The sequence below is a fragment of the Fopius arisanus genome, unplaced genomic scaffold (assembly GCF_000806365.1).
Source record: "Fopius arisanus strain USDA-PBARC FA_bdor unplaced genomic scaffold, ASM80636v1 scaffold00059, whole genome shotgun sequence".
Taxonomy (NCBI): Eukaryota; Metazoa; Arthropoda; class Insecta; order Hymenoptera; family Braconidae; genus Fopius; species Fopius arisanus.
Window position 1 is genome coordinate 426,417 of NW_011887798.1, and position 14,580 is coordinate 440,996.

At 41.2% G+C, this 14,580-nt stretch overlaps 5 protein-coding genes across 7 annotated transcripts in view; 2 read left to right on the forward strand and 3 right to left on the reverse strand.

Annotated features, from left to right (window-relative positions):
- LOC105268613 (uncharacterized) overlaps nucleotides 1–8,465 on the forward strand; it is a 52,264-nt gene extending 43,799 nt beyond the window's left edge. The window contains exons 5-8 of one of the 2 annotated variants that reach the window (XM_011308307.1): nucleotides 61–243; nucleotides 2,011–2,110; nucleotides 3,491–5,238; nucleotides 7,558–8,465. In XM_011308307.1, coding sequence (XP_011306609.1) covers nucleotides 61–243; nucleotides 2,011–2,110; nucleotides 3,491–5,238; nucleotides 7,558–7,698 — 2,172 coding nt within the window. In that variant the 3' untranslated portion in view covers nucleotides 7,699–8,465. The remainder of the gene's footprint in view (nucleotides 1–60; nucleotides 244–2,010; nucleotides 2,111–3,490; nucleotides 5,239–7,557) is intronic. The other variant, XM_011308308.1, reaches the window with a different exon arrangement.
- Nucleotides 1–9,440, reverse strand: part of LOC105268615 (uncharacterized) — a 104,067-nt gene extending 94,627 nt beyond the window's left edge. For both annotated transcript variants that reach the window (XR_892348.1, XM_011308312.1), the window contains exon 1: nucleotides 9,328–9,440. The gene's annotated coding sequence lies outside the window, so the exon portion shown is untranslated. The remainder of the gene's footprint in view (nucleotides 1–9,327) is intronic.
- On the forward strand, nucleotides 8,470–12,244 carry LOC105268611 (F-box only protein 39). Its single transcript, XM_011308306.1, has 6 exons — nucleotides 8,470–8,738; nucleotides 8,820–9,052; nucleotides 9,129–9,293; nucleotides 9,353–9,576; nucleotides 9,666–9,824; nucleotides 11,620–12,244. The coding sequence occupies exons 1-6, from the start codon at nucleotides 8,547–8,549 to the stop codon at nucleotides 11,934–11,936; spliced, it is 1,290 nt and encodes a 429-aa protein (XP_011306608.1). The 5' UTR covers nucleotides 8,470–8,546; the 3' UTR covers nucleotides 11,937–12,244.
- Nucleotides 12,245–12,251: 7 nt separating this feature from the next.
- Nucleotides 12,252–12,839, reverse strand: LOC105268674 (zinc finger protein 239-like). Its single transcript, XM_011308431.1, has one exon. It carries the CDS (start codon nucleotides 12,837–12,839, stop codon nucleotides 12,252–12,254), a length of 588 nt encoding a protein of 195 aa, XP_011306733.1.
- Nucleotides 12,840–13,509: 670 nt separating this feature from the next.
- On the reverse strand, nucleotides 13,510–14,493 carry LOC105268675 (zinc finger protein 26-like). Its single transcript, XM_011308432.1, has one exon. The coding sequence runs from the start codon at nucleotides 14,491–14,493 to the stop codon at nucleotides 13,510–13,512; it is 984 nt and encodes a 327-aa protein (XP_011306734.1).
- Between the last annotated feature and the right edge of the window lie 87 nt (nucleotides 14,494–14,580).

Genomic DNA, 14,580 nt, shown 5'->3' on the forward strand with positions numbered 1-14,580 from the left:
GAATTGTCAATTCTAAAACGAAATAATAATGAATTTTTTGTTTATTTTTGAATGTTCAAGTTCAAACGAACAACCGATGGAAAATCAAAACGTGTGCCAACGGTTAAGAAGGAGCTCAGCAGTCAGAAGGAGTTGCTGAGCAACGGGACGACTGTTGAAGTACCGGAAATTGTCGGAAGATTGGCAGAGAGAAGTGTAGAATATTCAGCAGCTAGAACACGAGAGATGATTGACAACAATTTGGTAAGACACTTATCAACCATGCCACGTGACAAATTGATTTCAACTCAATACCGAGGTAAAGAGAAAAAGGGAAAGAGGATTTGAGATGTTCAGCTTCACATGACCATCACAACCCAGTGTCCAGACATTCTGGGATTATTTAATCTTTTACTCCCTTTCTCATGGAGGAACATCTGAAAATATTGACAAACGCTCCTTCCAAGTCGATTTCCAGGCATTGGGGCCACATCGAAGCAACAAATCCAACATCCCAATCCACCTCATTCTCTTTTCCTCATTCTCTTTTTTTTCTTACGTATTTCCGAAACTTCTCCATCTCGTATAAATCGAGATTGAACCAGACCAATTCAGCGTTTCACGTCCTGGTGATTTCAGACTCGAATGAAATGACAGGAGTAAGAAGATATTTTGAATGAGAATTCCATGTGGATCAGAGGAAATGATGAAAAAAAACCTTCACCGTTGGGAATTCTTTTCCTTAAGAAGAAATAACTGATCCCTTTTCATTCACAGATGAAGATAAGGTTCCAATATTTAGAGATGCCTTCAAGCTCTATATTCAACTCTTGTCCCCAATCGATTCCCCTAAAATATATCAGGACAAAATACGACCCGAAATATTTATCACAGCCATATCCATTGCACTCCATCATCAAAAAGTGAATCGCCTCGTTCACGTGACAAAGTAGGAGGTATCAAAGAGGATTTGCCTCCCCTTTCCAACCATTCACGAGTCAATTTCCTGGCGAGCTGCCGAAATGTCTTCTATGTCACTGGATTTTCCATCTCCCCTCTGACCCACTATATCTAGATCACAGGAAAACATTTAAACCTCAGCATCAACCGATATTAACTCCCCGAGGTTCATTCCAGCGATAAATATCTCACGGGAAATCATGCCATAAAACTGGCCAGAAATAAAAAAAAAAGTAAAACAAAGGGATAGAGAGGAAAATGAAAATAAAACGTCCCAGTGTCGTTGGGCAATCGATCCGTCACCTGTCGAAACTGCCAGACTCCAGAGAATGACCGGTTTTGCAGAGAGCCCTTCATGCACCTATTTTCTGCCCTTTTTTATTTTTTTTTCAGGGGAATTTATCGGGGAACTATTGAGCGAGTGTAATCCATCAGTCCCTGTCGAATCTCACGATCTTATCGATTAATTCTCACACGCTGTTGAATTAGGAAAAACGAATGCTGATTCACACTTCTATTTTTTTCCGAGGTTTTTTCTTTATGGCAGCCGTTAGTCAATCATTTATTGAATAACGGCCCTCTCAATTTCAATATTAATCAAAAAATGAATGATTGATGTGACTCTCTGTAATTTGTCTCTGATATTGAAGAATAGTTATTTTATTTTTGAAAAAAATGAGTGTAACTTTTGTTGAAATCTATTTTTCGCTATTCTAATTTAAAAAAATGGAAAAATTCATAATTTTTAAATGCTCCCAACCCCTGTAATCCTTATCGACCTTTGTTATCCCTGAAGAGTATCCCTCTCATTTGTCATCGTTAACGCGAGCACGTTCAGTCCCTTCTGTCGACCCTGATCGAGACGACGTGCACCAGGTCCTGGCTTATATTGTCCAAGTTTTGCCCGAGAAACTCAATCTCCTCGTGAACGATGTGATGTGTGTACAGTTCAAGACCCTCACCACGACCACTCTACCCTCTCTATTTCAACTTCACTTATCCATCGTATTTGGATACACTACTGTTAGATACTTGTTTGACTGAAATATATTTCCTTGCTCTGTTGACCAGGGAGAGGAGTGGGTGCAAGCCGAGAGCTTGATGAAGCTGTTGGTGAGACTAGCTAAGAATCCAGAGCGTTGGGAACGAGCTCACAGACTCCTGACTATGAGTGAGTAACCGGAATATAACGGTGAATATTATTGATTAACCCTGTCCCGAGGGGTTTGTTTATACTGTTTGAATTCCGGGAATAACTCCAACCGTATAAATTCAAAAGCTAATCTCCAGCAATTCACCGACGGAGGAAAAACTATTTAAAACTCCAAACAATTCCAAACTCAAACCACCTGAAAATACCGCCAGTCTTTTTGCCAATTATCTCAGTAATGAGGAATCCTACGTTGAAATTTAAGAGGACCTTTATTAAAGCCCCTGATATTTCAAATAAAAAATCATTCGTCACTTCTCACCCTAAATCAACTCATTGTCACGATAATCTGGAATTTAACGAGCTGTAAATTATCGCTGAATCATTAAATTAGATACAGCCCCATAAAGTCCCAAGTTATTTCAGACTGAAACGACGAAGAAGTACCACCTGAAGTTTAGCTAATTACCTCGTTAACGAGTAATTCTACAACAAATTATGCCAGAACCATTCTCCAAGCCCCGAAAATTTCCACCAAAAAATCATCAATTAAATTTTCACCAGAATCCCCCATTACCCCGACAATCTAATCCTTAACAAGCTGTTGATAATTCCCGAATCATAAAATAATATACAGCCCCACAAAATATTTTTAACAACCTCCAGTTTAAATAATGCACCTGCTCATTAAACTCCACCACATATTCTCAAATTACCATCGCAATGGAATTACTCGTACATAAACTCCCCGCAAATTTCTATTTCTCTCCATTGAATACACCACATAGACGATATAATTCATGAAATTGCATTAACGTACTCTACCCAGAACGGAATAATCCAACTAGTAGTAAACACAGTACCAGCGGATCAACGTCAAAGCCTTAACAACCCTCGATTCTCATACCATACCGAGTAACTATGGAAATTGATAGTTGTGGGTGGCCAACGCACGAGTTTAAAGGGAACCAGAGGATAGAATGGTTACCCAGAAATTCAGCCACCACCGTGAAAAGCACAGCGCACCCCGAGATTATTAGTCGAACAATTGTTCCACCAATTCACCGAGCAATGTCACTTGCTCCAGTACTTATACAGTCACACCCTGCCATTTTGTACCTTAATTACCTTTCCGCTATGCGGCAGCTCGTCGTGATTAGCCGTCCATAACCAAGACCCACTGCTGTTACCCATTACCATTCTCCCTCGATCTCTTTCCTCATCAACCATTGAAAATCCCCCGAATAAATTTCAGATATCGACATTTCCACATTCCCCTAGACCAAACAATAACTGATAGAATTTACCATCAAATTACGTACAAATTATTCCACTGCTAATAAAATCGTTGAAGACAAATCGTCAAAATTTGATAAATGTTGCTGTAAATATTTTTTCCAGAAGACCCTGAGGACGAGGTAGAATTGTCGGCCCTTGACTCCCGCAAGCGCGCCTACCCACCGGATTTTCCCCTATTCACCACCCTCTCACCCCTGCCAACCAACCAGAAGCCACCACCAAAAAAGCCGAAAAAGAAGAAAAAAAAGAAGAAGAAGCCACGACACCAAACCACCACAACCCCACCGCCCCTGACCACCCACAATCCACCAAAGCCATCGACCCACTGGAGATTAGTAGCAGAGCGTCTGTTTGGCCCAGGATGGTCAGCTAATCGTCGAAACCCCACAAATCTCTCCAAACTCACCTACTCCCATTCAAAATCCCCAGATCATCACGACAAGTATCCAAACGATGGTACACGCATGGGCTATACCCAAAAGTTTCACTTTGGTAAAGTAAACACCCACGAGAAGGGCTCACCCCTGAATCAACACGATTCAGCATCCAATTACGATCTACCAACCAACACAGCCAGCCATGTGCTTGATTACGATCTTCCGGAGCGTAGTTATCAAAGGCCAAGGGTCACAAACAGATACGATCGATATCACCATTACATGGACCGAATCAGGGATATCGGTGATGACATCGTTGAGGATTATGATGATCCTTATCCGGACATTGACTATCCACGTCATCAAGGATTATTCGGTAAATCATGGAGATACTCAAGGTACGAGCCAGGTAGATCGATGGAGGGTTACTACGACGAGAGTAGACAGAATTTTGGTAGATACCGATCAAAGCCCTGGACAGTTCTGCGTCCAATAATCGAGGTTGATGACGATGAGATTGACAATCGAAGGTACAATAAATTTGGTGGCAAGTGGTCGGACAGAGGTGTTGATACACCGTGGGCTATGATGACAGAGCAACGGAGTAAGATATTCAGAAATTCACCAGCTTCTCTCCCTCTGAAAAATCATCAAGAGATCAATGAGACAGCGAAGACGAGATCAAAGGAGAGCGCTCTGACGAGAAATGGTAAGCCATGGAAGACAGTGGAGCCAGTGAAGAGCGTTATCCAGCCAAAGCTCACGATGAAAACGTGGAACAGCCTGACATCGGATCCAGCGACTTGGCCTTTCAAATTATCCGGTGCCAAGCCATGGCCAAAAGACAAAAATGGAAAGTCATATAATCCCAATGCCGAGCTTGTAAGAAAGCTTGGGCTTGACAAGCAGAATAGAATGCTGGAGAAGAATGATAAATCCAATAACGACAAGTCTGAGAGCAACGAGCTGAGCAAAGCCACAAGTCTTCCGGTGAGGGATGACTCGAGATCCTGGAAAATGGGAAAGAGCTGGGAGGACAAGGAAACCTGGGGCGATAGTCTGGAGCTCGGGAAGCTGACAGATTGGAACGTTGAGTATGGAAAGCCAAGTCAGTCGTCAACCTGGACACCAAAGTGGAAGCAATTCTCGTATCACAAGGTCAATCCTGGACCTGTCGCCAAGCCTGGAGCTAATCTAGATGGTAACAGAGCGAGAAATGCATTCATAGCCATGTCAGCAGTAACACCATCCAGATTTTCTGGCAATGATTGGAGGAAGAATGATATTGAGGAGATTGTCGATCACACTGACAGCAGCATCGACAGGGACGATCCAAGTAGTCAGATGCTAGCCAGACAGAATAGCCTCGGTCAGTGGATCAAAAGCACAAATACCAAGAGACAGGAGAGACAGAAGACCAACAGAACGGATACACTTGAGAGTCAACTCGAGGAGCTGAGACACAACGTGAACGTGAGTACTTCGATAGCTTAAAAATTCATATTTAGTTTCTAAGAGGGGTAAGCATCAAGTGTCAGGTCTGAGTGAAGTGCAAACGTACCCTTCACTTTTACTTCCACAACTTCTACTACTACTCCCTTTGACCTGTCTTTCGTCAACCTTTCCCTCAAGTCACCGAACGAAGTTACGTCAGAGCTTCTGGGCTTGCACTTCCGGCTGGAAAGACACTCGGGAAAATTTTAACGAAACTCATGGGGCATGTCTCTCTCACTCCTAGAAGAAACGAAAAGCCTCGAGAAACTAGACCTGCTTGTTGCCAGAGTGAATGAGCCAGAGTTAAGGACCAATGGCTACTTCCTTGGCTCAGAAGAGATTTTAGTTTCATCTCATTTTTTTTTCTTATTCGCCGTATTCTTTTTTTTTCTTTATCTTTATCTAGAACTCTATTTCTTTCTTCATTCTGTGTTCCCACGAGAATTGTACAAACGCCTCGATGCACCTTGCCGAGTTACCGCGGGCAAAACTCGTTTCTAAAAGTTAAAAGGAGGGAAAGGGGGAGGATTTAAGATGGAGAATGGGGTTGAGTGAGATATTGTAAATAAAAGTTTGTGGAAGAAGAAGTATCGCGGAGTGGATCCGCGAGTTTTATAACTGATACAAACCGTATTTTTTTTTTCATCCCGATATTTATGAAAAACTTTCAGTCTGGGATTTTACACTTGAGAAATTCTTCTGTTTAATTAAATTTGGCGGAAAGTGAGACGTGAGGGGTAGAAGGGGTTGGATAGCTGTGGTCTAGGTTCTGAAAGGAATTTCGAGGGTAATTGGGGGATTTGGGGAAGTCAACCGGAGAATATAGAATTCTACGATGCAGGGGATTTGGAGGGTATCAAGAGGATGCGTGGTCACAGGGACTGAAATATTGTGAAGGGGAAAAACCAGTGAAATTTCCGCCGGAAAACGCGACAAATAAACAAATAACCATATCCAATCCGGATATTTGGTAAATATTTTTTTATTGTAATTGATGTTTTTTATTTGTCAGTATTTTTCGAGTTAGTTGGGAACTAATGGGGTTAAATGGATTATCCACCAGTATTTTCAAGCGGATATTCAGTGACGGTAACTGATGGTTCAATTTTCATTTCCTCTCGGGGCACTCCCATCAATAAAAAATAACAGCCACCGTAAATTGAAGTTATGAGGGTGAAAAATAGTACTCATTACGTTTCGTATAACTCCAGATCAAACGACACGATTGGAATGAATTCGGTCTTATTTTGATCCTTCAAAGGATAACTCGGAAATGGAATTAAATTTTTTTAAATCCACTCAGACCATTTGGAGTAATCGAAAATTAACGGAGTCAGAAAGAAATGAAAAATTCTTTTGGGGTTGACGATGAAAGATGTTGTCCCGAAATAAGGCAAAAACTCAACGAAAATGAAAAGAAAAATAGAAATAAAAAGGGCAAAACCAGTAAATCGCCGAGATTTTCAACCGAGGTCTCATGCCATCGTTTGCGTAAATACCGAAAAAACTTTACCAGTTTGGAAACTGCGAACGCAATTAGACCCAGCTACGCTATTTCTGAAGCAACGAGTGGTCGATCATGACCCCCTCCTCCCACCACCCCATTCACCATCTCTATCTCTACTTTTTCCATCACAAGACCCGTAATTGCAAAAAAAAAAGAAAATCCCTACCCGAAACTACTGAAAAAGGGAGCGGAAAAAAAAGAAGTGGATGATAAAACGAAAGTGCAGAGAGAGCTCCGACACGTGAAAAATCATGCAAACTTTTGCACCAGAAGTATTCCCACTGGCAGGATAGCAATATCCGAGGAGTCTTCGTCGGCTTTCGAAACGTGTTCGATAACTCGCGTTGAAAAAAAAAAATCAAGCTATGATCCACTAGTATGTGTCCCCAGTGGTATAAAAATAAGAGAAGTTTGGAATGAAAATGAGCAAAAAGTAAGGGATAGTTCACGATTGCAAAAGTTGAGTGGATGACGTCCAAGTTTGTTCAACGATGAGTCCACTCCTGCGACTCAACATTGACTTTTCGTACCCTTCGTCTTCACTCCTAGATTTCATTCAGAACACGTAGGGGAACTTTTGCGGATAGAATCCTCAGAGATCGATTCACGAAGTTTATTCAATGAAAATGCCCCTCAAGACGTATTGACGAAGTGAATTTTGAGTTTTGAAAAAAATTCAGCGAGTTTTTGAAAACCCAATGCAACTCTGATAAAATAATTCCCGAATAACCCAAAAATCCACCAAAAACACCAATTCCTCCAGATAAATAAATGAATTCTCATTGTTTCAGAATGTAGCTACGACTCAGGGCACTAACTCTCAGGCGACAGTGTCACAAACCACTAACAGCACCACAAGTCCCACAGAGTCAACTAGCGACCAAGTGGAGCACAGCAGAGTGGACAAAAAGTCGAATAAAACGATAACATAAGTTTATTTTCGTTGAAAACTTCCACTACCACCAGCAATTCGACCAAACTGATATATTTCCTTTTGTATGTTTTCACTACTTAAATTTTTAATCCCTCTGATACTGCAACGATTCAATCTGGCATCAGTGATGCCCCCATTAATCAGAAAATCAATTCGTCAAGTTATTTAATTTATAATTAACCGAACGAACTCAAATGGAACAACAAATTATGTAATCTCCATCGGATTTTCCCATTTTATCACGTGGATTAAAATCTCCCCCTCCCCTGTCCCACCCCTCTGAGTATTCGCGATTAGGATTAATAAACGTTATGTAAATATATTGAGTTCTCACGGTTTAATGTGTCCAGGAGAGAATATTCAGTGTTGCATATAATTAATAATTGTTTTAAGATGAAATAAACACTGTTTTAAGGTACACGTGCACCCAGCAGCATTCGTAAAGACGAGAGAAATCTAATGATGAAACGTAACAAAATAATAATTAAGTTGATGAAAATGATAAAAATTACGAAAACGAAAATGTGCAAAATTCATTCTGTCAATCCAGTGAGCGAGACTTTCTCAGTATTTTTAGTTTTAATGATTTAGAAAGAATTTAAAGCCCAACTGACTACTGTATAATTAAAACCCTAACGAAACATAGATCTCAATTTAATCCTGCACATACCACGTAGGATAAATCAAAGAAACCCTATAAAGAAAAAAAAAAACAAAAAATGATTGAAACAAAAAAATGAATAAATGTCATATGTTATGTATTAATTGTCTTATCTCTTTGTGTCATCCGTACTTTACGATTGATTGAGGGAATGGGAGGATGAGGAGTAAAACGAGTGAAAGGAGATGTGGAATCAGCTGCCGGAGCTGATACTGATAAGAATTTTTCGTAATCTGAACTGTGAGGATCGATTCAATGCCAGTGGAGTTTGTCAGGTGTGGAGGAGAGGTGTGGCAGCTCCAACCCTTTGGAGATCAGTTACAATACTGATTGACAGAGATCTGGCGAGTGGATTTCGACTAGCTACTGTACTGACTGTAATACAATTTAATTCCTCTTCATCTTTCTATGTTGGAAATTGTACGAGTGAAGAAATCGACTTTTGCCATTTTTTAAAGCGAAAATATGGGGAGCACATGAGGAGTCTGGAACTCGCGTGGTCCAGGCCCTATGTTCTATCGAAAGAAACTCGAAATTCCGCCAATGTAAAGGCGCAAGAGGGTGTGGATTTCCTGACAGCATTGAAATCAAAGGATGTTCAATTGACAGAATTTATCCTAACGAACTGGTACTTCGGGACTAACTGGAATTATCGAGGGAGAATTTTGTACGCCCTGAGTCATTTTTTGGGGTAATAAATTTCCATTTTCCCTCCCCCGTGATTTAATTGGTACAAAAGAAATTATTTTTCTTTAAAAAAATTGCAGAAGTCAGAGTACTTTAGAAACTCTGAGTCTCGGTAATTCAAATTTGGGTGTAACCGATGTATCGAAACTCCTGAGAGCAATTACCCAGTCCTCAGGAGAGGGACTCAAGTCCCTGGACCTTCGAGGGGCCTTCAGGGACTGGCAGATCCCCCACAACAGCTCAAAGTAAACCCTTTTAAAAAAATCTAGAAAATCCTACCTTTCTCACTCGTTCATTCCTCCAGATATCTCAGGCACCTCAGTCGTCTCCATGCCCTCAGCAATCTCCAACTCGATTATCCATCGATCTCCAGCCAATGTCTCCTCACTCTGGCGAACACTACCACATCCCTCAGGACACTTCACATTTCAATCAGAAATACAGACCAACGACAGCACACGATCGAGAATTCAGCCTGGCAGGCTCTAGTCTCTGCGTGTCCCCAATTAGCTGTCTCTTACAATATAGGTATTGAGTATCACTGAATGGTCTGTCCATTCACTCCAGAGTCCACCCTCAAAGTCCCCCAATTAATTTCGTAATTCACCACCATTCAGTCAATATTTCACACTTCGAGGACATGTCTTATCTTCTCCAACCAAGTGTACCGATGGCCAGATTTCAGATGTACTGTGGACATGTGTGGGACCAGAGTAGATCGAGGAACTTCAGAAGTACTGTTGGACTCCTCGTCACGTATTACTCGAGTACTTTAGGTAACGGAAGGGATTTCGATTTAAGTTTCACGGGGTTCGAACTCGGGGGAAACTTCCAACTTTCGTCAATGTTACTCTGATGGCTTTCTGATGTTCCACAGTATTTTGGAGTTTCTTTTGAGCTCGTGGTCATCGAACTCGGGAGTTTTCAACCGTTATTATTTCAATATGGTTACAAGAATCGAGGCAATGATAATTCACGATTTATTCGACATCAAAAATGTCCCTCAACAACACGGGAAAGTGTATGTTCTGAGTCATTCCGAACGTTATAAACACAACCGCGTAAACACTGACTACGAAAACACAACACCGAATAAATTTCCGACTAACCGGCCAGCGATATTCTAAAAATATTCTAAATTCCTCCCCGAAACGTGAACTCACAATAAAAAAAGTCACTCCGTAATCACTGATATTTATTTCGAGGTATTGGGGTGATGAGCGACTCGACAATTGACTTGCTTTGTCACAACAAATCCTTTGTCTGCTCATGGCAATGAACTATTTTTCGTCGTTAATATGCGTATTTTCCGTTGTTTAAATCGTTTAAAGTACTTTCTCTTAATTAATAATACGTTAGTAATGAATTAATCACGAATTAGAGTAATTTTTCCGAATTTATTTGGACTTGAAACGCGATTATTGAAGCAACACGTACGAACCTCACCGGCCGGCGCCCGCCATCTTGGATCTACTGCGACACGTTTGAACAGGAATCGATACAATATGGCGGCCGCACTGTTTCGTGGAATAGACTCGTCCGGTGGATTAAACTAACAAAGACAGTGTATATTGCTTTTAACAATGTAATCTATTGATTTATCGTGATATTAACGTTCGAGTGATATTATTAATTGCGGAAATGTCGCTGGCTTGTCTCTATCAGTTCGGTTTTATTAATTTTCGAGTGTCGAACGAAATTGTGGACAAAGGAGTGAGTGAGTGAGTGAGACAATTTTATTCGACTATTCAAATTGCTTGCTTAGAGTGAAATGGAGGGGGTTAATTCATTTTTGGAGCAATTATTGTTCTTTGTAATGGTTTTATTGAATATTAATTAATTAATTCGAGGAGATGATGGGGGAGATCGTGGGGGAAATCGTGGGGGAGATGGTGGGGGAGGGTGGGGGGAATGCATTTTTGGCGGCGTTTTTGTTAGTCAATTATGTCGAGTCATTTCTCCGTATTTAATCGGTAATATCGATAAAGGGGGAATAGAGGGGGTTGATCAATTTTCCGGGCAAGAGTTGTTTTTTTTTATCGTTTTATTAAATAGTACTTGAATAATGGGGGGAGGTGATGAGGGAGCTGCTAGCGGAGTTAGTGGGGGAGGTTGTGCGTAGTAGATTTTTGGCGGGCACTTTTGGCGGCTTTTTTGTTAATCAATTATGTCGATTATGTCGAGTCATTTCTACGCATTTTAGTCGGTAATATCAATAAATGTGAAATAAAAGGGGTTAATTAATTTTCCGGGCAATAATAATTGTTTTTGTGGTTTTATTAAATATTGTTAGTTAAGTAATTGGCGGAAGTGGTGGGGGAGGTGATGGCGCTTGTGAGAGAGACGATGGGGGAGCTGGTGGGGGAGGGAGTGCGTAGTAGATTTTTGGCGGGCACTCGCGGCGGCTTTTTTGTTCGTCGATTATATTAAGTGATTTCGGGGATTTTATAAACGATAGTGGTGAAGTGATAGTGAAAGTGATTTGTTTGTGTTGCGTGGAGAAGCTCCTGAGTTCGATGACCAGCCATCCAGCAACATTCCAGCTCTAAGGTAGGATTTTTTTATTTACAGTCGAAGTTATCCTTCAACTCCGTAATAACCGCGAGGAACTGGACGATTTATTAGTATCAATGTTACAACGATGCAAGTTCCTGACGACTTTGCGTTATGATGGAATAATCAGGAATCTGGAAACCCTCGGCGAAATACTGAAACTCCAGAGGGAAAGGATAACTCGATTCAAAACTATTCATATTCGTCCGAGACGCGTTAGTCTCGATAATCGAGAAATATTGAGCGATATTTGTTACAAATTCAATCGGGGATTGAGGGAGCAGGGGGTAAATTTCAAAGTCCAACATCCTGGAAACTCGATATTTTATTATTGACAGAATCATCAAACATTCACAATAAATCTCCAATATTCATTAGCGCCATCAGATCATTACATAACAGCTCGGGTGGTTGTTATCCCTGGAAATAATTAATTCGTTGCGTAACACACGTAATTAATCCCGAATAATGCACGAAGCCATTAGTCTGGGGAAAAATATAGTTTATAGTAACGCAACCACTGAAATATTTCCTGAAACACAGAATTAATTATCCATCTACACAGATGCCACTTCAAATTATCGTCAAATAGGTTCGATAGAGTCGGTTTAAATTAATTAGAGGGTATGGAAATACCCCGACATAATAACTCAATGAATAATTCCTCCCACCGGAGCCGTATCTCCTCCATGAACCTTGCTAACATGATTACTGAGACGAGTACCCGATACGAAACCTTTGCCACATCTCCCACAAGAATAGGGTCTGTCATTATTGTGATACCTCAGGTGAATGACGAGGGAAGTCTTCTGAGCAAAATCCTTGCCACATTGATTGCACCTGTACGGTTTTTCCCCGGTGTGAATTCTCCTGTGAACAACAAGTCCTGACTTAGTAGCAAATCCTTTCTTACACACATCACAGATTTCGTTTTTCTCCCCAGTATGAATAGTTTCATGTGCCTTAAGAGCACTTCTGCTTGACAGTTTCATTCCGCATGTAGCACAAAGGACTTTAGAAGATTTCCTCGATGAAAATTCTCTATTTTTCTTATCGTTTCTTCTCGCGTGGTTCCTCCTCTCGTGAACGAGAAGATTTTTCCTGTGGGTGTAGGCAGCACCGCAGATTTGACATCGAAAAGCCTTGATATTCTTGTGAACATTCTCGTGCGCCAGGAGTTCACACTTGAATAGGAATGCTTTATCACATAATTTGCACTTGAATGGAAAATCCCTCATGTGCCTCTTCTTGTGGAACTCTAGATTCGTCTTCTGGTGGCAGCTGTAATCGCACAGATCGCACTTGTATTTTTTGATACCAGTGTGAATCATCTTGTGTCTTGTGATGTTCATGGGGCTTCTGAAGGTTTTTCCACACTCGTCACAGCTGAAGGCATTTGTGACGTTGTGGATGTTCTTCAGGTGCTCCACTAGCTTCATTACGTGGGGAAAGCTCGCGCTGCAGTGGAAACACTTGTGGCCGGTTCTCGATTTTTTCGTGCGATTTCTGTGGAATCTGAAATTTTCTGAGAATTAAATCTGGGTAATTCATCGTGACTGAGATGGGGTTTAATTAAACATTGAAGTACAAAAATTCCAACTTTATTCAATTCTCTCGATTTACAAAAACGCTTTGGCTGATGCCTTTGAACAAATACATTTATAAACTATTCAGTATGAACTATTTATCTCTAACTAATCAAGGATAGCCAAGTGGAAGAACAAAAAATGAAATTAAAAAGAGAAAATCAACTCAACTCACGATTAAGTCATTAAGGCAATGAGGCTCTTTCGATTTTTAGATAAAAAAAAATAATCAGGTATTAATTCAATATCGATATCTTCCATTTGGACACCCTCGAACCTCACAAATGTCATTGACAAAACTAAACCACCGACTAATCGTCATTCATCTCGAAGTTGAGCCTTTGCCTTTAACATCAACACCTACAGAGGACTTAGAAGAGCGACTGATAACACTAGGTGCAATTTTCTCGATAAAAGAATCAATGTAGACTTTGGGCATGGGTGGAAGCTTTCCAGGATGCTGTCTGCGATGTGCAGTGAGTGCTGGTTTCTGTACAAAAGTCTTTCCACAGATATCACAGCAGTAGTGTCTCTTTCCCGTGTGGGTCAGCAAGTGCTGTCTCAACGAACTCCTCGTCGAGAAATGCTTCTGGCAAATAGTGCACTGCTGTGACTTAACACCACTGTGTGTTAATAAATGCCTCTTGAGATTGGAAGCCCCTCGAAGGCTCCTGTCACACTGATCGCACTTGTACATCTTTGGTGGTGGCCTTCGGCTTTTGATACGCTCTTCCAGGTTGTCAGATATCAGTATCACCTCCTCGCAGGAATATTTCACCCCAATACCTTTGTGATACCTATTCACGTGATAGGTCAATCTCTTTTTCTCCCTGGCCCGATATGTGCAGTAGTCACACTTAAAAATTTCTGTCGTCTCGTCATGCACAACAACATCGCGGTTTCTTAGGCTCATGAGACTACTGACCTCCTGGCCAGGAAGTGGTAGCTTGTGCACCTCGATTTGACGATTTAACTGGCTCCTCAGACCCTCGTATTTACCTGTTGTGTTCTCTTTGTCCTTGTCTATCAGGTGTGGGTGTTTCTTTTTGATGTGGTTTAACAGGTAGATCTTGCGGCGAACTGCGTAAGGGCAAATATCGCAGAAGAAACAGTCGCTCGGGTGGTGGCTCGAGAGGTGTTTTATTTGGGCATTTTTGGTGAGGTATTTGCGTGTGCAGATCAGGCATTTGTAGGGATGTGGGTCCTGGTGTTTTTGGGCGAATTCACGTGCTAGTGGATCTGTTGAGGCACCGAAGTAGGAATCAGCGCAGACTTTGCACGTCAGTTTTACCTTGTAACCGTCCATTAGCAGAAGAGTACCTATCGATGGCTGTTGTTTTCTCTCCTGGAGGTCCTTCAGATTCTTCACTTTGATGTAACTCGTCGGTGGGCT